The sequence below is a fragment of the Aspergillus aculeatinus genome, assembly GCF_003184765.1.
Source record: "Aspergillus aculeatinus CBS 121060 unplaced genomic scaffold BO66scaffold_48, whole genome shotgun sequence".
Classification (NCBI taxonomy): Eukaryota; Fungi; Ascomycota; class Eurotiomycetes; order Eurotiales; family Aspergillaceae; genus Aspergillus; species Aspergillus aculeatinus.
This window is the reverse complement of record NW_020291517.1, coordinates 85386-105167: the sequence shown is the minus strand read 5'-3', so window position 1 is coordinate 105167 and position 19782 is coordinate 85386. Positions and strand designations below refer to the sequence as shown.

General features: G+C 54.8%; 6 protein-coding genes across 6 annotated transcripts; 3 read left to right on the top strand and 3 right to left on the bottom strand.

Moving 5' to 3' along the window:
- Window positions 1-200: 200 nt before the first annotated feature.
- On the top strand, window positions 201-1087 carry BO66DRAFT_331017 (Mpv17/PMP22 family protein; the record flags this gene model as incomplete). Its single annotated transcript, XM_025644073.1, has 4 exons — window positions 201-305; window positions 406-660; window positions 715-981; window positions 1031-1087. The coding sequence occupies 4 exons, from the start codon at window positions 201-203 to the stop codon at window positions 1085-1087; spliced, it is 684 nt and encodes a 227-aa protein (XP_025500505.1).
- A 538-nt stretch (window positions 1088-1625) lies between these two features.
- BO66DRAFT_356374 (defective in cullin neddylation 1 family protein) lies at window positions 1626-3592 on the bottom strand (the record flags this gene model as incomplete). The annotated part of the gene is made up of 5 exons (XM_025644882.1): window positions 3238-3592; window positions 3082-3125; window positions 2397-2467; window positions 2167-2341; window positions 1626-2028 (listed from the first exon to the last, which is right to left on the bottom strand). Coding segments are annotated over exons 1-5 (777 nt in total), but the record flags the coding sequence as incomplete, so codon positions are not given.
- A 309-nt stretch (window positions 3593-3901) lies between these two features.
- On the bottom strand, window positions 3902-5120 carry BO66DRAFT_394411 (ribosome biosynthesis protein NIP7). Its single transcript, XM_025647987.1, has 6 exons — window positions 4996-5120; window positions 4678-4907; window positions 4528-4617; window positions 4354-4446; window positions 4189-4290; window positions 3902-4135 (listed from the first exon to the last, which is right to left on the bottom strand). Exons 1-6 carry the CDS (start codon window positions 5012-5014, stop codon window positions 4112-4114), a joined length of 558 nt encoding a protein of 185 aa, XP_025500503.1. The 5' UTR covers window positions 5015-5120; the 3' UTR covers window positions 3902-4111.
- Window positions 5121-5312: 192 nt separating this feature from the next.
- Window positions 5313-7447, top strand: BO66DRAFT_394410 (nuclear export protein Noc3). The gene has a single exon (XM_025647986.1). It carries the CDS (start codon window positions 5331-5333, stop codon window positions 7407-7409), a length of 2079 nt encoding a protein of 692 aa, XP_025500502.1. The 5' UTR covers window positions 5313-5330; the 3' UTR covers window positions 7410-7447.
- A 5888-nt stretch (window positions 7448-13335) lies between these two features.
- Window positions 13336-14038, top strand: BO66DRAFT_169677 (uncharacterized protein). Its single transcript, XM_025642291.1, has one exon. The coding sequence runs from the start codon at window positions 13527-13529 to the stop codon at window positions 14004-14006; it is 480 nt and encodes a 159-aa protein (XP_025500501.1). The 5' UTR covers window positions 13336-13526; the 3' UTR covers window positions 14007-14038.
- Window positions 14039-15052: 1014 nt separating this feature from the next.
- BO66DRAFT_422660 (TPR-like protein) lies at window positions 15053-19182 on the bottom strand (the record flags this gene model as incomplete). The annotated part of the gene is made up of 12 exons (XM_025650064.1): window positions 15053-15890; window positions 15948-17450; window positions 17500-17676; window positions 17734-17820; window positions 17867-17935; window positions 17995-18203; window positions 18259-18310; window positions 18363-18496; window positions 18560-18637; window positions 18695-18836; window positions 18921-19090; window positions 19142-19182. The coding sequence occupies 12 exons, from the start codon at window positions 19180-19182 to the stop codon at window positions 15202-15204; spliced, it is 3351 nt and encodes a 1116-aa protein (XP_025500500.1). The 3' UTR covers window positions 15053-15201.
- Window positions 19183-19782: the final 600 nt, after the last annotated feature.

The window sequence follows — 19782 nt, the reverse complement described above, 5'->3', positions numbered from 1 at the left end:
TTTTACTGTCCATTGCAACCCCGAATGGTTTTCTCTTACTTACAGCTCCTGCGATCACCTTAGACTGCCTTACTGCCCTGCTATCTCTCCGCAATTGCCGTCACCATCGTTATCTCGGATCTCCGATCGCTCATCTACCCACATCATCTAGATCGCGCGCTTAATCTCCTTCCTTCGATCCATCAGCAGCAGCAGCAGCCATGTCCGCCAAATTCCAAGATGAGGCCGTCACCTCCCTCCGGAAAGACACGAAAGAATTGGTGCACAAAGTCGGTGAGCGACTGACTGGCGGGGGTTATCTCAACGTACGTTGATCTCTGGTGTTGACGTTTGAAACCCTCCCGGACAACTCTGGCTGACTGGCTCTCTCTCGGCCGACTCTAGCTCTACCTCCGCCAACTGCAGCAAAACCCCCTGCGCACCAAGATGTTGACGTCGGGAGTGCTGTCCGGTCTGCAGGAGATCCTGGCGTCCTGGATCGCGCACGATGTCAGCAAGAACGGCCACTACCTCAGCCCGCGGGTGCCCAAGATGGTCCTGTACGGCATGTTCATCAGCGCCCCGCTGGGCCACTTCCTGATCGGGATTCTCCAAAAGGTGTTCGCTGGACGGACTAGCCTGAAGGCCAAGGTGCTGCAGATCTTGGCCAGCAACCTGCTCGTAAGTGTCGCACGCGATGCACGAGGGATTCCAATCCGCTGACTCGGCCCGCAGGTCTCCCCCATCCAGAACGCCGTGTACCTGACCAGCATGGCGGTCATTGCCGGTGCGCGCACCATTCACCAGGTCCGCGCCACCGTCCGGGCGGGCTTCATGCCCGTCATGAAGGTCAGCTGGGTGACCTCGCCCATCGCGCTGGCCTTTGCGCAGAAGTTCCTGCCGGAGCACACCTGGGTGCCGTTCTTCAACATTGTCGGGTTCGTCATCGGAACCTACGTCAACACCCACACGAAGAAGAAGCGCCTCGAAGCGCTCCGGAAGGTGAGCCCCCTGTTATTTTGTAGGTGGAACAGTGCTAACCGCATACCAGCGTTACGACCAGCGTCGTGGTCCCGGCAGCGAGTACGACAAGGGCGACTACCGGTAAATACTGTACATATGAAATTCCAACCTCCATGACCATCGCTGGTCGATTGAGGGTAATGCGGCCAATATACCCATGACGACCACCTCTTTCACCTATGCCATCTACATACGCGATCTACCTATACCACCCGCTCCGTGCCCCCGCCCCGTGCCCCCGCCCCGAATGATGTTTAATTTGTGATATGTCCCGTTCATGGCTGTGGCGTTGCGACGAGTGTCTATTCTGCCATGATGAACCCATATTTACGTAGTATATCGCCATTCGAACCGCAAATGAAAATCCATACCTTAAGCCCCTTTGACACCGTTAAGCTGCGCTTAGTCTCCCTCGTGGCAGTAATCACCCCGAGTCAACCAACTACATCCTACAACTCTCCACCTGAAAACACGATAGAGAATCCATTCATCAACACCACTGCATGCGTATCTACCTTCCAACCACAACCAACCACCCCGCAACCCAACCTTCCATCCCCTCTACGACCCCGCCACAAATAAACCTACTCAACCTCCATCTCCCCACCCGCACCGCCACCCTTCCTCTTCCCCACCACAAACTCCACAAACTCATCAATCACCCCGGGCCACGCCCCGTCCGCACTCCACCACCCCATCGCCTCATCCTCGCCCGTCTTGCGCATGAACACCTCCACCTGCTCCCACAGATCCTTATTGACGGGCCGCGGCCCGCGCCCCTCCAGGAACTCGAGCCACCAGTCCAGCCACGGCGTCGTCGCCGAGCCCCACGCCACGCCGCCGTGCTCCGCCGTGAAGAACAGCCGCCACTGCTCCGCCGCGATCTCGAACTGCAGGTTGCGCTGGCCCTGCATCCGGCACAGCGGGAACGTGTACCGGTACACCCGCCGGAAGAGGTCCGGTTCGATGGGCAGGCGCGCGCGGAGCTCCGCCGCGTGCGCCGTCATTTTGGCGAGCGTGTCGGCTCTATCCCTTTTCAGTATCAGGGTTTTATCTTAAGGGGGGAGGAACTGGGGGAAGGGGGTTGGGGGATAGGGGATGGGGGAACAGGGAATTGGGGTAAAAGGTAAGGAAGGGGGCAGGGGCAAGGGGTAGGAGGCGTACCCGAGAGCGCGCCAACCATGCAGAAACCCTTCTCGCGTGAATTCGCCCATCGTCGGGGATTTGACGAGCTCCGCGATGGCGAGGCAGGTCACTTCGTCGAGTTGCACGGAGATGTCGCCTAGGAACCGCATTACGCCGTCGATGCCGATGGTCTCGGGGGATTCTTCGGGGGAGTCTGGTGGGTTTTAGTTGGGGTGGGATGGGGAGTTTTGGGCATTGGGGGGAAGTACCGCTGTAGCTGTCGAAGATCTTGTTAATCGCGCTTGTGCTGGCTCCAGCGCCGGAGGGGCTTTGGAAGTATCTGTGGTTTTTGGGGGTGGTTAGTGCGGTTGAGGTGATGGGATGGTCTATGGGTTGAGATGGCAGGGTGGTCTATGAGAGGGGTTGGAGAGGGTTTCCTGTGGTTGCTGGGCTGGCGGTTGGCTTGTGGTCTTGCAATGATATCGGGCTCGCAGCTTGGCCAGATGGTAGATGGGCGATGTCGTTGCAGCGACGGTGCCAATCCATGCTTGACTTGCTTAAGGACCAATCGCTTTCTTAGTGAAGTGCAAGCAACGGAGGCTAAGCTATCCGTCTGGCGAGAAAAAGTGCTCTGAACCAGATTGCATGGCCGCCTGGCTGCTGGCTTGCGCTTGGCGATTGATCGATGGACCCGTGGCGAGCTGCCAAGCTCCCAATGCCATAACCACCGAGTCCCGCGAGCTGGTCCGCCTGGTACAAAGCCCATGCACCACAAACCATCCTGGCTCCGAGAGAAACACCTAAGAACAAAGTACCGACCTAGCGACCCATGAAGCCGCAACCGCAACCCAGGCAGGATGGACCCGGGTCATCAGATGATAATACCCACAAAAAGACATCCCCGAAGTGAGAGTAGGACCGTATCCCATGAACGAGAAGGAGGCAAGCACCTACGTATTGATAGCTTCTTCAAGATCCCATCGTGCCGCTTTCAAGAACTATACCAATCAACAGCACCGGTTAGCCACATCCCACGCACGTGATGCCCTCGGAGCCATGAACCGGATAGGACAGGGGCGAAACATGATCGGAGAGATCGGTCAAAATTACCTTGGCAGCCGCTGTGTCCTTCGCTTGCGTGAAGCTGATGAACTGTGCTATTTGCTGCTTCTGCAGACTCGAGTAGGGCGGCATGATGATGGATGATGGTGGACGTGGTGGTGGGGGTGTGGCTTGCCCGGATCAAATGTTGATGATGATGGCGGGGGAACCTCTGCGCGCGCAGAAAAGCTCAGATGATCAGAATGAAGGCCGTGCAAGTCTGAGATTGTGTTATTTGTATAGCAAGGTTGGGGCGATGGGATGAACGCCAAAGTTGAGACTGCGAACGCCTCCGGCTGGTTGTCGCAGTTCTTGATTTGTTTCTCGATGAGGGGGGAGATCGGCCGAATTGAGCGGTGGTTTCCGCTGCCCGCTGAGAGAGAGAGAGAGAGAGAGAGAGTTCAGTTGCCCGTGGCCCCGTGCACGTGCCCCGCATCGGATGCTGCTGCTTCGGATATCGGATCTCTCTCAGTGAAGTGGTCGATCAGGGCTGCCATGGCTACTATAGTCTAGTCATTCACTGAATTCACATTAGAAAGCGGGGGTATGACTGGACTCATTCACACTATACTACATGTCCATGTTTTCACACCTTTCTACATATCAGAGATGAAAAACTACTCCGGTCCAGAGCTCCAATAGTGCAATGCAGCACTAATCCAATCCTGAACACCAGGATTATAGACAGTACCAAATGATGCCAATAATGATATTATCTCATGCGTCAGACATAGTACAAGGCTAGACACCAGGATAAAGACTTTTCTAGACAGAACAACCATAGCCACACAATGAAAAAAACGACTCCAAAACTCCTGCGAGAATCCCAAGGTATCTATAAAAAATAACCCCATGATCGATTCCGCGTATGCAACACTTTTCTCTAGGTCGTGAAAAGAGTATCTTCCTGTGCAATGGGTCAGCACTCTGCCCGTCTCGATTTCCAAAAAGCAGGCTCACCTCTCTCAGATACTCTCCGCAATCTGCCTGGCGGAAGACAACAATCGCCGTGGGCTCGAGTTTCCGTGCCTCGGCAGTGGACCGAGCAGTGACTCCGAATCCCTACAATCAATGAATCAGCGACCATTGCGACCAGAGCTGGTCGGACGACGAAAGCATCCTTACCAAAGGTGTATCATTCTGGTCGAGCACAACCACTCCAGCATGCTCCGGGCAGTCATCGGACCATCTTCCGACGTGCGCCTTGACAACGTTGCCCTGGCAGGTAATTAGCATCAGTTGGTCATGACCCTGTACCCCAGCGGCAAATCTGCGCGGCAACACCATAAGAGAACTTACTCCGTACAAGAACGGGGCGACACCGTTCGGCTTGATCCAGACCTTGAACCGCGCGTGAGGGGAGATCACGTCCAGCGCAGTGATGTGGAGCTACACAACGTCAGTCAATCCGAACCACATGGCCCACCCTCACAGCCGGTATGCCCTTACTCTCATCTTTCCGGTCTTGGTAAGCTTTCCGATCGCAGTACCCATCGACAGCAAGCAATCGCGAGGAATGGAGGTCGCCAGGTTGGCCAGGGACAGCGGGACGTAGTAGATGCGGCTGCCGATCATGCGGAACACATAGCGGTCGTTGTCTTCGGAACCGGCCGTGATCAGATTCGAAATGGACCGTCCACAGTAGGCACTGAGCTTCTCAAAGAGCGTCTTCGTCTCCTCTAGAGTCTCCGAGTCAGCAATCCGGTGCGTTAATTGTCTGCAGCGACTGCGCTGTCTGCAGCAGATGAGTCCCAAGGCAAGACTAACCTTCAGTGAGTTGACGCATGATGAAATGTGATCTAAGTACGACACGGCGTACTCAAAGAGAAGAAAGAAAAGATATACACGGACGAGATTCGAACCGAAAAATGCTTGGAGGGGGTTTATCAAAAAAAGAGCAATCTTGAAGTCAAAAAAAGCTCCGCGGAAACAAAAATTCTAGGCGGTGGATCCCGACGAGGAAGGCGGTGGGAGTGACGGTACTGTACCTTTTTCATTGCCCGTGTCTTGGCACCAGCAAGTGAGAAAAAAAGTTTCGGACAGTCCAATCCCGCAAAAAGATTCCCCCCTCAAAAGGCAGAAGACCATTCACCAACATCAAAATGGCGCCTGGACGCACGACGAAACGCAGACGGGTGAGCCCCCCAGGCGACGACGAAAATGCGTCCTCGCAACCTTCTGGCGCCCCTATTGGCGACTTCTACAGCCATGCCGCCGAATGGGACCTCGAACAAGACTATGAGCGCCGACCCCGCAAATCCGGCAAGAAGGACAAGGAGCGCACACGACTGCCCATCAAGACGGCGGAGGGTTTCCAGACCATGGAGGAGCCTGAGATTGAAGCGGAGGAGTCAGACAGCTTTCTCGGGACAGACGACGATGAGGACGAGGAGATGGACGATACTGCCGCGGACGAAGACGGGGACGAGGAGGAGGAAGTGAAGGAAGAAGCGCCGAAGATCCCTCTGAAGGTGCAGATCATCCAAGCGAAGGAAGAGCTTGCCAGACTGGCTACATTAATCAATGAAGATCCGGAGGAGCACATCCCATTGTTCAAAACGATGGCTGAGATGGTGGACCCCAGCAAGCACGTTGCGATCCAGAAGCTCGCCCTCGCCTCGCAAGCCGCAGTATACAAGGATGTCATCCCCGGGTACCGCATCCGCCCTCTCACCGACCAGGACATGACCGGCAAGATCTCCAAGGAAGTGCGCAAACTCCGCAGCTACGAGCAGTCCCTCCTCTCCAACTACAAGCACTATATCGGAAAGCTGGTCGAAATCACCAAGCCGCAAAAGCGAGACGCCGCCCCCGTCGATGCGGGCTTGAAGACGATCGCCATCAACTGCGCGTGCAACCTGCTGCTTTCCGTACCGCACTTCAACTTCCGCACCGAGTTGCTGAAGATCCTCATCAATCGGCTGGCCCGGAGACAGGTCGACGCGGATTTCGTCAAGTGCCGCGAAACCCTGGAAGACGTGTTCCAAAAGGACGAGGATGGGGTCGTATCGCTGGAAGCCGTCCGCTTGCTCTCCAAGCTGATGAAGGCGAAGGAGTTCCGCGTCCACGAAAGTGTGCTGGACACCTTCCTCAGCCTGCGACTGCTCTCGGAATTCGCGCACAAGGCCTCCCGGGACCGGATCGAGCGCGAGCCCGAAGAGGAGAACTTCGGGGGCAAGAAGCTCAAGCAAAAACGGGAGTTCCGCACCAAGAAGGAGCGCAAGGTGCAGAAGGAACGGAAGGCGGTCGAGAAGGATATGAAGGAGGCGGACGCGCTGGTGTCGCATGAGGAGCGGGACAAGAACCAAGCCGAGACCCTCAAGCTGGTCTTTGGCGTCTACTTCCGCATCCTGAAGTTGCGCATCCCCACCCTCATGGGCCCCGTCCTCGAGGGTCTGGCCAAATACGCCCACCTGATCAACCAGGACTTCTTCGGTGATCTGCTGGAGGCGCTGAAGGAGCTGATCGCGCACGCCGATCGCGACGAGGAAGAGAACCACACCGAGGAAGCCGACGACGACAACGATGCGCAGCCGACCAGCACGCGGGACGCGCACCGCGAAGCCTTGTTGTGCACGGTCACGGCGTTCGCGCTCCTGGAAGGGCAGGACGCCAGCAAAGCGGCGGCCAACCTCCACCTGGACCTGAGCTACTTCGTCAAGCACCTCTACCGCTCCCTGTACACGCTCTCCATCAACCCGGACGTCGAATACAACCCGGACAAGTCGCTGCGCCTGCCGGACCCGGACTCGCACGCGGCCCACCACCACGCGCCGCGATCCCGCAAGAAGGTCAACTTCCAGACCCCGACCGTCCTCCTCCTCCGCTGCCTCCACTCGACCCTCATCTCGCGGGCCCACGGCAACCCGCCGCCCGTCCGCCTCGGCGGGTTCGCCAAGCGCCTCATGACCTCCTCGCTCCAGCTGCCGGAGAAGTCGGCGATCGCGACGCTCTCGCTCATGAACCAGGTCGCGCGGCACAACGCCCGCCGCATCGCCTCGCTCTGGCACAGCGAGGAGCGCCGAGGGGACGGCGTCTTCAACCCGTTCGCCACGGACATCGAGACCACCAATGTCTTCGCGGGCACCGTCTGGGAGGGTGAGCTGCTGCGGAACCACTACTGTCCCCAGATCCGGGATGCGGCGTTGGACATCGAGAAGATGATTGTGACAAGGAATTGAGGGCGTTGGCTTCCTGTGTGTTATCTGTTTTCTCCAGCGAGTTGTACAAAAATACCAGTTTTGATCGTTCAACGGTTGGCCCCTTCTGTAAATGTTCATACTACTATCCCAAGAGGACGTCTGTAGTTTACTGTACACTACTTCCTCAACCGAAACCTGGAGAAGAATCGACTCGAAATCATTTCCATTTTAATGAAGCCATAACAAAGCTTCCAATCATCCCCGTCAATACAAGAAAAAGGAAAAACAACACCAAACACGTGCATTCCTCCCGAACCCAACCCCAACCCAACCCATCGTGCAACGAACGCCATGCTCAATCTCCCAATCCACCTCTCATCATCTCATCACTCATAATTCATTTTCGCGTCATCGTTAATTCATGCAACCCATAAAAGATACAACAAACCTTAACCAACAAAAGAAAAACACAACAGGGGTTTTCTCTTTTCAACTTTTTTTTGCTTTTGCGTTTTTCCATTCTTTTTTAATTTTTTGGTTAAAGTGAAGTCAGTCACCCTGACCTCTCCATCTCGACAACACGTCAGCCAAGAACCAACCCAACCCACACCAAGACACGTCAGGGAGATACACACCTTCCTCAAACCAGCTCATCCTCCTCCGGCACGTAGATGGACGCATCCCGGTGGCGGGTGCCGCGATTGTACTGCACGGCCGGGGCATCGGGGGTGGCGGGGAGCTTATCGTGATACGCCTTGAGGTACTCGGGCAGGTCGGCGGGGGGCGCGACGAGCGAGTCCACGCGCTTGGGCGGCGCCGGGGCGACGATGCGCGCGTAGGGATCGTTGTCGAACATGCCCGGGTAGTAGTCCGGGATGACGTCGGACTTGATGTCCGGGTCGACGAAGCCGCGGAAGGTCAGCGCGATGTCCTGGCGTTCGCGCGGGTAGTAGTCCGGGTGCGGGGGCACGTCCTGCGCGATCTCCATGCGCGTGAAGCCGCCGGTCGCGGTCGGGATGTTGCTGATGTAGGTGGTGTCCCGCGGTTTGTTACTGGTCTTGTGGGAGGCGTGGGTGGTGGTTGTCACGGTGGCCATGGTGGCCATGGTGGTACGGGTGGGAGTGGGAGTGGTAGGGGTCGTGGGCTTGCGGGCGCGGGGGGCGGCGCTGGCGGTGGCGGCGGCCTGCTCCTGCTGCTGCTTCGCATTCGACACGATGGTGTTGATGTTCGAGACGATGGTCTGCACGTTGGCGTTGGCGGCGGGTCGGGGGAGGTTGGATGGCTTGGCTGCGATGCTGGTGGGAGTGCTGATGGTGGGCTTGCCGGTGGGCTTGCCGGTGGTGGTTGGAGTACTCGGGGTTTTGGTGGTGGGTTTGACGCTGGCACTGGCACTGGCACTGGCTGACGATACGGTCGCCTGTTTGTTCGAGACATGGGTGGTGCTCTTGATGCTGGAGCCGGACGACGCGGTGGCCTGTTTGGCACTCTTGGTGCTCTTGGTACTCAGGTTCGAGATACTCTTTTTCGACAAGCTGGCAACACTCTTCTTGGACAAGCTCGGAACAACACTCTTCTTTGACAGGCTCGACGTGCTCTGCTTCGACATGAACCCCTTCACATCCTCGCGATACTCAAAGTCCAGGACCTTGGCCGCCTTGCCCAGATTCTGCTTCTGTCGGGACTCTGTCTTGGACCTGCGCCGGGGCCCGTCCTTGTTCATCCAGTGGTGGTACTTCTTGGTCGCCCACTGGGAGCCGTAGTGGCGCGCGATCGGGCTGTCCTCGTCGACCTCCTCGTGATCATACTGATCCAGATCCAGAATGTAGTGGTAGTTCTTAGGGGTGCTGGGCTTGGAGGCGATCAGCTTTGCGGTCTCGGTCCGGATGACTTCCTCCCAGGGTGTCGACGGGTCGGCGCGCTCGATGGCGCGGATGAAGTGGCGGTCCAACGCGGTGCGCATGCCCTCGGGAACCTCTCGGGGATCGCTGTATGTGATGGCCGGAGACTTTTGCGCCGACAGCTCCTCCGCTGCTGCAGGTTCGGTGGTGTTCTGGCTGCCGGGGGTGCGTGGGCTCCTTTCATCCGCGGTCGGGCGGTCATGATGGTCATTCTTGACCTCGGTGCCGGTCTGGCTGGGCGGATTGACCTTCTGGAGATTGAGGGGATGGGGCCTGTGCTTCTGAATAGGTTTGTGCTCCAGCTCGTTGCGAGGCTTGAGCTGAGCCTTGGTTTTCAACTCGGGCAAGGGCTCAATCGGCGCCGCTGCCTCGGCTTTTGCTTTGGTGTTGCTGGGCTTATGCGGACGCACGTAGCCCCAAACCTCCTTCAGATCGGGGACTCTCATCGTCGCAGCAATCGCAGTGTCCAAGTTGGGGTAGTCGGCGAAATTCACGGATTTCTTCGAACGAGTAGTGGAGGTGGACTGAGCGGTGGTGGTGCTGGAGGGTGAGGTTTCTTGCTGAGTGGGGGAGGGAATATCAGATTGATCTTTGCTGGGAGTCTGCACCTCACACTGCGTAACACGGTCCTCAGAAGCAGAAGCGGATGTCTTGGGATGACTGGTGGGGGTTGACTGAACGGTAGTGCTGGAGGGTGAGGTTTCTTGCTGAGGAGGTGAGGAGAGCTCAGATTGAAACTTTTTAGATGGCAACACCTCACACGGTTCAACAGGGTTCTCAGAAGCGGATTTTTGGGGACGAGGAGTGGTGGTAGGCTGAACGGTACTGGAGGGTGAGGTTGTGTCCTGAGTGGAAGAGGGAATATCAGGTTGATATTTGTCAGGTTTCAACACCTCACCCAGTTCAACACGGCTCTCAGACGCAGATTCCTTAGTACAAGGAGTTGTGGCAGACTGAACAGTGTTTTTAGAAAGTGAGGGTTCGTTTTGGATAGGTGAGGGCAGCTCAGCCTGGTCTTTGTCAGGTGTCGACACCACAGACTGTTCAACACGGCCCTCAGCAGCGCATTCACTGTTCTTCCTGGAGCCACCAAGCGGGTCCGCCACTGCTGCTGCAGAATCCTGCGGAATCTCACTTCTACCCTGCGGCGGAACTTTCTCAGCTGCTGGGGTGGTGGGTGTTGTTGTAGCTGAGGGGCTAGTAGTCGTTGTCTGTCTGCTGTTCGCACGCTCCAGGCTATCCAACACATTGGTGAGCTTCAGCTCCAGCATGCCCTTCCCGCTCAGACGCGATCTCTGCCTCACGGACCCTCGCTTCTGAGTGCTGCCAAAACTGCTCTTGACATCCTCCGGGCCCTGCAGCCTCGTACAAGTCTCTCCCTGTATGGGGTTGGGGGGTCCAGCGGCCTTGAGGCCTTGAATCCCCTGCGCCAGTTTTGAAACCTCTTCGCGGACCAGAGCAGTAAGTCTACCCTCCATACTGTGCATATCCTGCCGGACCGCCGCCACCTGGGACCGAATATCCTTCATCATGCGCTGGGTCTGGTTCAGCATCTCCTCCTGGGCAATGGTCTTGGCGTTGATCAGCCGCGCGATGTCCGACATCTCGTGCGCCTGCTTCATGATCCGATCCAGGTGCCAGTTCTTGCTGTCCTCGAAGGACTTGCTCAGTCGGCTGGCCGTCTTGTCCACGTGGTAGTGCAGCTCCGTGATGTGCGTGGTCAGCTTGCACTCCAGCGACGCCGTGTTCTGATACTGGGGGTCCGGCGGCGCAGGCGCATACCCACCGCGGCTGGGCGTCGGCATCTTACCGCTGTACTCATGGGGTGCAGGTCCTGCTACACCATGGAATCCATGGGGGTTATAGCTCGTCTGGATCGAGGACGGGTACGCGGTGGGGGCTTTGTCCGGCGCTCGCATCGAGGGGTCCTCGACGAGTGTCGCATACGGGTTCAGCACGCTGTATCGTGTGGGCACTGGGCGACGTTCATTATCCTCTGGCTCGATAAACCCTGGCGGTGGGAGTTGGAGGTCTCGAAGATCCAAATTGAAGACCGACGACGCGGGCCGTGAGGCGTATACGGACGGCGAGTACGTCTGCCCTGGGTTCAGAATCGTCGGACACTGGTAGCCCTGCAACTCTTTGAGGAGCGATGCCTTATACTCAGGATTGATGGCATGGGCTTGTTGCTGCGCATGATTCTTCGTCTCCGGTGTCGACTCAGTGTTGCGGCGGATGCTGGGCACTCTCTGAGATCCGTCGACCACAAGCGGTTCGTATCCCGGCTTTGGGGAGTGATGTGGAGGTTGCAGAGCCGCCGTTGATGCAGTACTGTCATCGGGGTCGATTATGGAGATGCCCTTTGAGCTGTCGATAGCGAGGGGCTTGTCCTCGGGCTTGTTGTCGCTGCACGATTGGGGCTTGGTGCTCGCGGTCTTGTCGGTGTTACGCTGTGGGATTTCTTTCGATCCATCGGCGACGAGTGATGTGTTTTCGATGGACTTGTTGGGCTCGGGTTTCTTCACGGTGGATGTTGGTCCCCTGACGGTCGACGTGGACGAGTTGGAAGAGTGAGCGGACCCAGATCTCGATCGACCGATGGCAAGTGGTGTATACTCAGTCGAGTTGCCGGGCTCCTGGTCATCCGTATCGAGCAAGCCAGATTGGTGAGCAGACACATCCGTCACCCTATCTATGACGAGAGGCTTGTACTGCGCAACATTACCGGTCCTGTGATGCAGTCTCGGCGGCATCTGCACACGGGGCTGCTCGCTCGCCTTATCAATCACAGGCGGGACCTCAGACTTCTGAGCACCGTCGCCGGCAGGCTTGTCCTGCGCAGATTCACCCACTGCCGTGCTGCTGCTATTCTCTTTACGCCCCCCATCCGACTGCGGCAGCGCCTCCGTGGAGTCATCCTCCGGGGGCGGGCCGACCCAGGTGCAGGGCTTATAGTTCTTCGGGTACTTGGGCGGCCGCCAGACGGTGGCTTCAGGATACTTGGGGTTGACGGGGATGGGTTTCTTCTTCGGCTCCGAAACCCAGATCCCGTGTTTCTTGAGCAGACCCTTTTCGATGTCCTTGCGCCAGCCCGGGTCGACCGCGTCCAGGTAGTCCTCGGCGCGGATCCAGAGCGAGGTATCGGCGGGCGGCTTGTGACCCAGCAGGGGCAGGTCCTTGAACGAGAGCTTGGACCGCAGGGCCTGCAGGAAGCTCGGCTTCTCGTCCGGTTCCCAGTAGCTGTGCTCGGGGCCGGGGTCTCCGCCATCCTTGGGGCGTTTCTCCCGCTTGAACCGGCGGATGGGGTCGGTGAACGACCGTTTCGCCGTCGGCTTGGGGATGATGATTATGTCGGGCTCGGTGAAGGAGCGTTTCGTCTTGACCTCGACGTCGGTGGAGGAGCGTTTGTTCGCCTTGGGCGTTGTTGCTACCTCCGGTTGCGTGAAGGACCGTTTCGGCTGGGGTCGCGCTGCTACCTCCGCATACGTCCGCTTCACCTTTGGTGAGTTGTCAGGCTCTTCATATGCCACACTATACACCGAAGTATTGGGAGTCTCTTCGGAGATGCGAACCCGTCGTCTGGGCCTCGGCATGAGAGCAGCTTCAAAAATAGGATCATAACTCCTTCTAACAGAGCTGCTGGGGTTCCTAGACGACACCAGAGACGAGGGATGAGTGAAAGTAGTGGTGGTGGAAGTGGTTTCTATACCGTCGGTCGGCTGTCAGTTTGTGCATCATGCAGCAACAAGAGAACAAACATACCGTTTGAGAAGCGAGTATCGGGTCTTTGCGTCTTGTTCTCTTTCTGCAGTTGCTGCTGCACCTGCTGCAGGCGTTCTTGTTCACGGGCAGCTTTGATCGCCCACGCGTTGCCATCCAGAGGCGCCATGGTCGGCGATCGCTGTGCTTAAGGCTTAGATGGACAAGGCACTACAAAGGCTGTTAGTCTATCATCAAGCAGTTCTCTTCACTGCTGTGTTTGATGCAACAGACAGAATAATGAACTTACATGGGTTTTCACAAGAACGCGTCTTTCTCACAACAGAGTAACGACGTTCTATTCCGCTACCTGTTTCACGCAACAGTATCACGATGTTTCTGTTTTTCAGTTGACAGAGAGAGCTGCTTTCCAGAGCCTAGGGACGACGATCGATCATGTTAGCATCAAATCTCAGTATTCGCGCCCAAGATGAAACACAAGAGGTGAAGATTACAAACCTTCCTCTGCTATATCAAGCAGAAGTTGAGCCCGGAAGCGATGTATAGGTTTGTGGAGGATCACTGTCTACTACAAGAAACACTACAGTCAGTCAGTCTGTGTACGAGGAACCCTTCGATATCGAAACACCACAGTCAGGGAGTCAGTGTTCGAAACACCTTTCAATATCGAAATCGATCCTCTTCAGTGGTTCACTTTTCCTCATCTCCATCTCACAAAGGACAAATAATAGAAAGAACAGCGATCACGGCTTACCTTTCATATGAGGAAAGTGAGGTTATGTGGATGGGGATGGGGATGAGGATGTGGATGTGGAAGGTTGTTCACAATAACAAGTTGTTCGAACAAGAGTCAGAAGAAGAAAAGGCTTTTGATAGAGAAGATAGAAAGAGAAGGGGGGGGCGAGAAGGTGATCGAAAGCCACAAGAGTCAAGACTGAGACTGAGTGAATGGATAACACAGAGTGGAGAGAGGAAGCCAGATGACGCGTGTGTGGTTGACCAGGGCTGCTGTGAATAGCTTCGCAGTACTGCTCAACATTTACTTTTTCTACAGAGAATCTTATAATGATCTTCCTCTAGGCGGCTGATCGCGTCTGTGGGTGATGTTTACAGCTTCATTTCTTCTACATCATAGGATTGACAGGGTAACGTAGGATATCAGGGCTTGTTGATACTGGAGCAAGCCGGTTGGTAAGTTCCTGAACATGCTGTCTTGTCTATCTGAGGGAATCAAGAGTGTAGGTGAGAGCATCGATGGTAAAGAGAAGCCAGAAACTTTTCTCTGATCTAAAGGAAAATCAGCATAAGGAAGGTTAACAAAGTTGCTGCGAGATATCAAATAGCGAAGGCATTTCTTACCCACAAGCGAAAACAAAAAGAATATCACATTCTTCTCAGTCTAGCAGTCATTACGCCGACTGAAAGTCCACTCCCACAGTCAGTCTCCCCAGTACAGATAGATAGGCAGCAAGTAGCCTACTCAACCACCGTAATGCCTCCCAGTATCAAAATGTCAACCTTTCAGGGAAGAAATACGTCCTCAGGAATCCAATGACTTCCCCCCGTCCCCCAAATATCCACAACAGCCCATACCTCGTCTAGGATCCTACGCAATGTTCGCCAATAAAAGAAGCCCTATCGAGAGCATCCTATGGCCAGAAAAGGGCATCGGCACGTCGCGCTGCCCGCGTGCAGAAACGTGCAGAAATTGCTTTTGTTTTCTTAAGGCGCCACCGGCGCCTGGTCTTTCTAGAACACCAACCCATCAGCAAGGACGACTCTGAAGGGGCAGTTTTGAGGGAAAGCCAGAGAGGCAACAAGTGTACTTACTGACGTCGGTGGATCTTCTCTTGGGTTTCTTGGATGCCATACTTGTAAACTCGGATCAAAGATACCACTATCGGAAGCATCATGCTCATCATCTCAGAAAATCACTATCTCGACAGATGAAAGCCTGCGAGGAAATGATGTGTTCACTCGATCTTCCAACCCCACTTCTACGAAGAGAAAAAGTATCACAAATAGAGAATTATCCTGGTATCACATATAGAAGAAGAACCGAGTATATTTGTATATATAACACAACAAAGAAAAAGAGAAAGAATCATTTAGTTGCAAAAGAGTGTATCCCATTCTCAAAGTCAAACCTGCGCCCAAGGAAAAGCTCAAGAGTCTTGCTAAGTAAGAAGAAAAGAATCATGGGTTTGCTTGTGTCAAACCCATTCGAGAACATACATGAACGCCTCACCCAAGTATCCCGTCAGCAAGAGGCCCTGGGCATACTCGATGAGTTCGTGGTTGGGCAGGTCGAGGGCCTGGAACCGCTCTTTCTCGCCGGAGCTGCCTCGCACCCGCACCCGCTTGTCGATAACGGAGCGGAGCATTTCCTTGCCAGGGCTAACAAGAACGTAGCGCGCTTCTTCTTGCGAGTTCTGGTTGGTGTCCGCGTCGGATGCCGGAGGGACGTAGATGATGGACTCTTGGCGCTCGGGCGAGATCCAGTTGACGGCCCCGGTGGATTTGCTGGAGAGGGGAGCCGTGTTACCGGGGTTAGACTTGTGACTGGATGAGGGTGGGAGGGCGTCAAGAATGGTGTAGCGGATGTCGGAATCAAGGGAGAAGAGGATGATGGTGTTGGCCCTGGAGTTGAGTTTCATGCGGAAGGTGGTGAAGTTGCGCGGATCCAGGTAGAAAGTGAAGCTTGCGGTGATGTTGACGGGCTTTGTGCTGTCGAGACTGCGGATCTTCGCGAGAGCTTGGTCGCGCGTCGTGACGGGACATTTGGGCTTGACGGCCAGGGATTTAGATTCACGGAGCGACACGGAGGGGATGCAGAGTGGTAGGTGAGCATCAATGCCAGATTTGTGGCAGGACTCGCTGCAGAAGCGAAAGATTCTGCACGCTAGAGTTTGATGTTAGGTCCGCTGCTACTTCAATTGCTGGTATCAATCATACTTACTTTTGCATAGTACAGTCGTGGGATCGCCGCAGCTCTCACACGCTGCCGGCTCATGGAGACCCCATTCTTTTCGTTCCGCTGCGAGAGTATCGCGTCGTCTATTGAGTTCCGAGATCCTCTTTTCTGCGTAAGTTATGCGCTTCCGAGCGTGGTGGTCTTCGGGTGTTCTGCTAGCCATGTGTACGAGCTGTTTGTACGCGAGAATGGCTTTGTCAACCGAGTCGAGGTGTTCCCAAGAAACGCAAAGCGCGCTCAGAGCATCAAATGTCTCCGGGGCTTCGGGACCTTTGGCAGCGAGAAAGTCTTCGACCAAAGCCTCGAATAAGTTGGCCGCCTCGCGGTTCAGGCCGGCATCCATGTATGACCTCCCTAAACGGTGAACGACTCTCAGTGCATCCGAATCACGCGAGCGTTGATAATACTCGAGGATCTCCTTGATCTCGGCAGGGAAATCAAAGTTGTCGGAGCTTTGGAGATACCGCACCACGGCCTCCCTGGTGATGGGGCTGACGATCCCAAAGAACGATTTGCAGTGAGGAATGGTTCGCCCGCAGATCGTCCGAGACTCTTTGTTCAGACCGAGCTTCTGATACAAGTGCGATAGTTGGTTCATTGCGTTTAAAGTTGTTGCGTTCTGGAGGCCAAAGACAGTGTCAAGGGCTGGGACCGCCTTCTCGAGTAGAAGAAGCGCAGATTCAAGATCGCCCAAGTGCACTTTCAACGAGGCAAGATCCTGCATACTACTCAATGTGTCCGGGGCGTTGTGCCCGAGTGTCTTCAGCCGACCTGCGAACGATCGCTCGTATAGAGCCGACGCCTCTGTGGCGTATCCGTCTCTCTCGCACAGGGCTCCTAGATCATGCAGAAGCGCGAAGTTCTTGGGATGATCGCGGCCGTACGTACGCTTGTAAAGTCCTAGGGCCTCAAGATAGCATGCCTCGGACTCTGCAGCCATATCCAGACCGTGATAAGCTTGCCCCAAGGCATGCAACATGGTCGCCCGCGATTGTTTATCAATGTCCAGGGACGGCGCGTCTTCGAGAAGTTTCAAAGCATCATGGTATTCGACCACTGCTGCTCGTCCGTTCCCTTGCTTTAACGCGCTCTCGGCTCGCATCCTGGTGGCTAGCATGCGGGACCAAGAGTTTGCGGAAGATAGCTCCTCCTTGATATGTAAGAAGACCTGAGCAACCTCGTCGATCTTGATGATACGCTGGCGGCCAGAAGCATCATGGACGACGGCCCCACCGTTGATATATTGAGTATGGATGAAAACATTCTGCGAGTTACGCAGTAAAGCAATGTACTCAGCATCTGCGGCAGATTCATGTTTCGGCTCCGTGGTCTCTTGCGTCCGTGCATCTATCGAGTCTCTTTCGCTTGTGCGCCCTGTCGCTCGGCTTTCGCTCCGAGTGTATTTGGTGACAAAGGAGAAACGTATCGTGTTAGCTCTTCCGATTATTTTCTTGCCACGGCTGCTGGCGGATCGTGCTCTTGACACTCCTATGGGCCGTCAGTACTTCGAATGAATCGTGGGCTTTTGCGCACGAACCCTTTGGCACTTTCCGTCCAAACAATCTCTGCAAAAAGGATTGCCTTCGAGATGATGTATGCTGCGCTTTTTGATCATTCGTATCATCCATTAACCCATCTTCATCATTCGAAGTATGCTGGTCTTCGTCTTCACACATTATCTTCCTTGGTTCATTGAATAAAGCGTCATTCAGTCCTGGATACACGGTTAGAGTCTGCGTTGACACCTAGTTGCATTATCATGTGGGTCTACCATTTGAATCAAAGCTCATCGTTGACTGATTCAGTTGGGATTCGTTATTATTTTCTATCTGATGGTATATGCCATTCGGCGCGTGAACTGCTTGGTTAGTGGTAGCTTGAACCCACCATCAAAAGGTTCTTACCTCGTTCTAAATCATATAGCCCGGCAAAGCTGATGGCAATCAGCTCATCTTCATCGCTCTGTGACATCTCTAGTTCGAATCAGCAAATGAGGTCTGCAACGACTGGGCGAAGAGAAAGGCCAACAGACTTCGGAATGACCATGAATCTCGTAACTTCCTCGCTTTCCTGGTAAAGGACTGCTGATCTATATTTGCTCCCAGGGGAACCGGGAACTTCGCGCCCATTGACGGTCTCTGAGTTATGCTGGGACTTCGACTGTGGCAGGCATTGCCTATCTCCCTCTGTATGTCGCGTGGGTTGATGTCGTCGCGGGGATCGTTCAATATAGGTTGATACCTGGCATTGGAGTGAGTATTTGACATATAAACGCAAGACTAAAAGCATCACTTACGAGACATTGCACTTCTCTCCGCAATGTTTGCAGTTGACATAGAGAGGCGCATCTGCGACAGTATGTCAGTTTCCTTTCCAAAAGATGACAGCATGAAGCCATACTAGGTTGACGATCTGGTTTCTCGTCCTCCTCCCCAAAGGTGAAGATCTTATCACAATAATCGCAGAAAAATCGAATCGGGCGACAGTTTACTGGTATTAGACGCTTCTCCATCCGATAGCCTTTGGTGATCAATCTGAAACGGAATGCGCGATCAGTGTACCGGTATCCGGAAGAGACGGGATGCAGGAAACAATACCGATCTCGAGTCATCACATATACCGCGACTGCAGTTCCGGGGCAGTATTTCGTCAAATAGTGCTGTTTCAGTTCGTTGCTGTATGCCAGTCAGATCCCGTTCATTTACCACTTGAAAAAAGGCAGTCAGTCGTACGGTGAGGAAAATATCGCATCACAGTCGGGACATTCAATGTCCACGGCACCAAATGTGTTTCCGTCGTCATCGTGAAAAGGCGGGAACAGATGTAAGACTTTCTTGAAATTCTCCACCCCAGCTTGTACATCATCTGTCGATTCTGCTGAGGTTGAGATTAGGTTAGTTGCGATTACAATGCTGACCGTCCGTCATGCAATGTAAGTATCCGAGGAAGATAGCGCACCATTTGTAGATCTGCCAGCCAACGATAAGAGGACGTCTGAGCCTCTTAGTATGCGGGTCTTGGTATGGAATAATCTGCTGGGGGCGCCGTGGGTGGAATTGCCGAGGATTATCTCTTTCTCATATTGCCGTTTCGCATCCGTCGGTGATAGTTGCTGGTCGATGACGTTGCTGGCCGACCATTAGTGAGCGGCAGCAGGAATATAGGGTCTATCGTCTCACCTATGAACCGTGTTTGTGTAGGAAGCATAATCCGCAGCCATCTTGAGGGCAAGAGCAGAGGGAGGGGTACAAGAGGAGGGAGGGCGTGAGGGTCGACAAAAAAACAAGACACAACGGAGACAGACAGCGTCGAGGAATGACGACTGTTTCGAGTGTCAAGTAGACAGAGTTTGAAAGAGAAAAGCAAGCGTCAAGGCCAGAGTGGGTGAGGCGTCATTTTCAATGAACTGGACGGCCGAAGGTTTTGGCGCGTGCATACATGCTCCATGCATACATATGCAGGTCAAGCTCGGTGGATTCATCCTTTCTTCCCACAGTAAACGGTAGTGCCGCATACTTGGGTGGTTTCAAGGAGGAACTGGGGGGGGGGGGGGGGGGGGGGGGGAGAGGGTCGCCTCTAGCGTGGTCGGGACTCACCATCCCTCGCATGGGTCGTGTGGAAACGAAGTTTCAAGAGGGTTGAATGAAGGTGGATGCGGTGGTTGTGGATTGTTGTTCTGATAGTTCTTGGTAGTGTTGGTGATTGTAGTGGTGGTGGGGGAGAGAAAAAAGAGGGAAGGAGGGAAGAGAGGGGGGATTTGGTTTATTGGGTTTGTCAGTCTCCTTCTTGCATCTTGCATCACCATCCAACGTCACTTCAC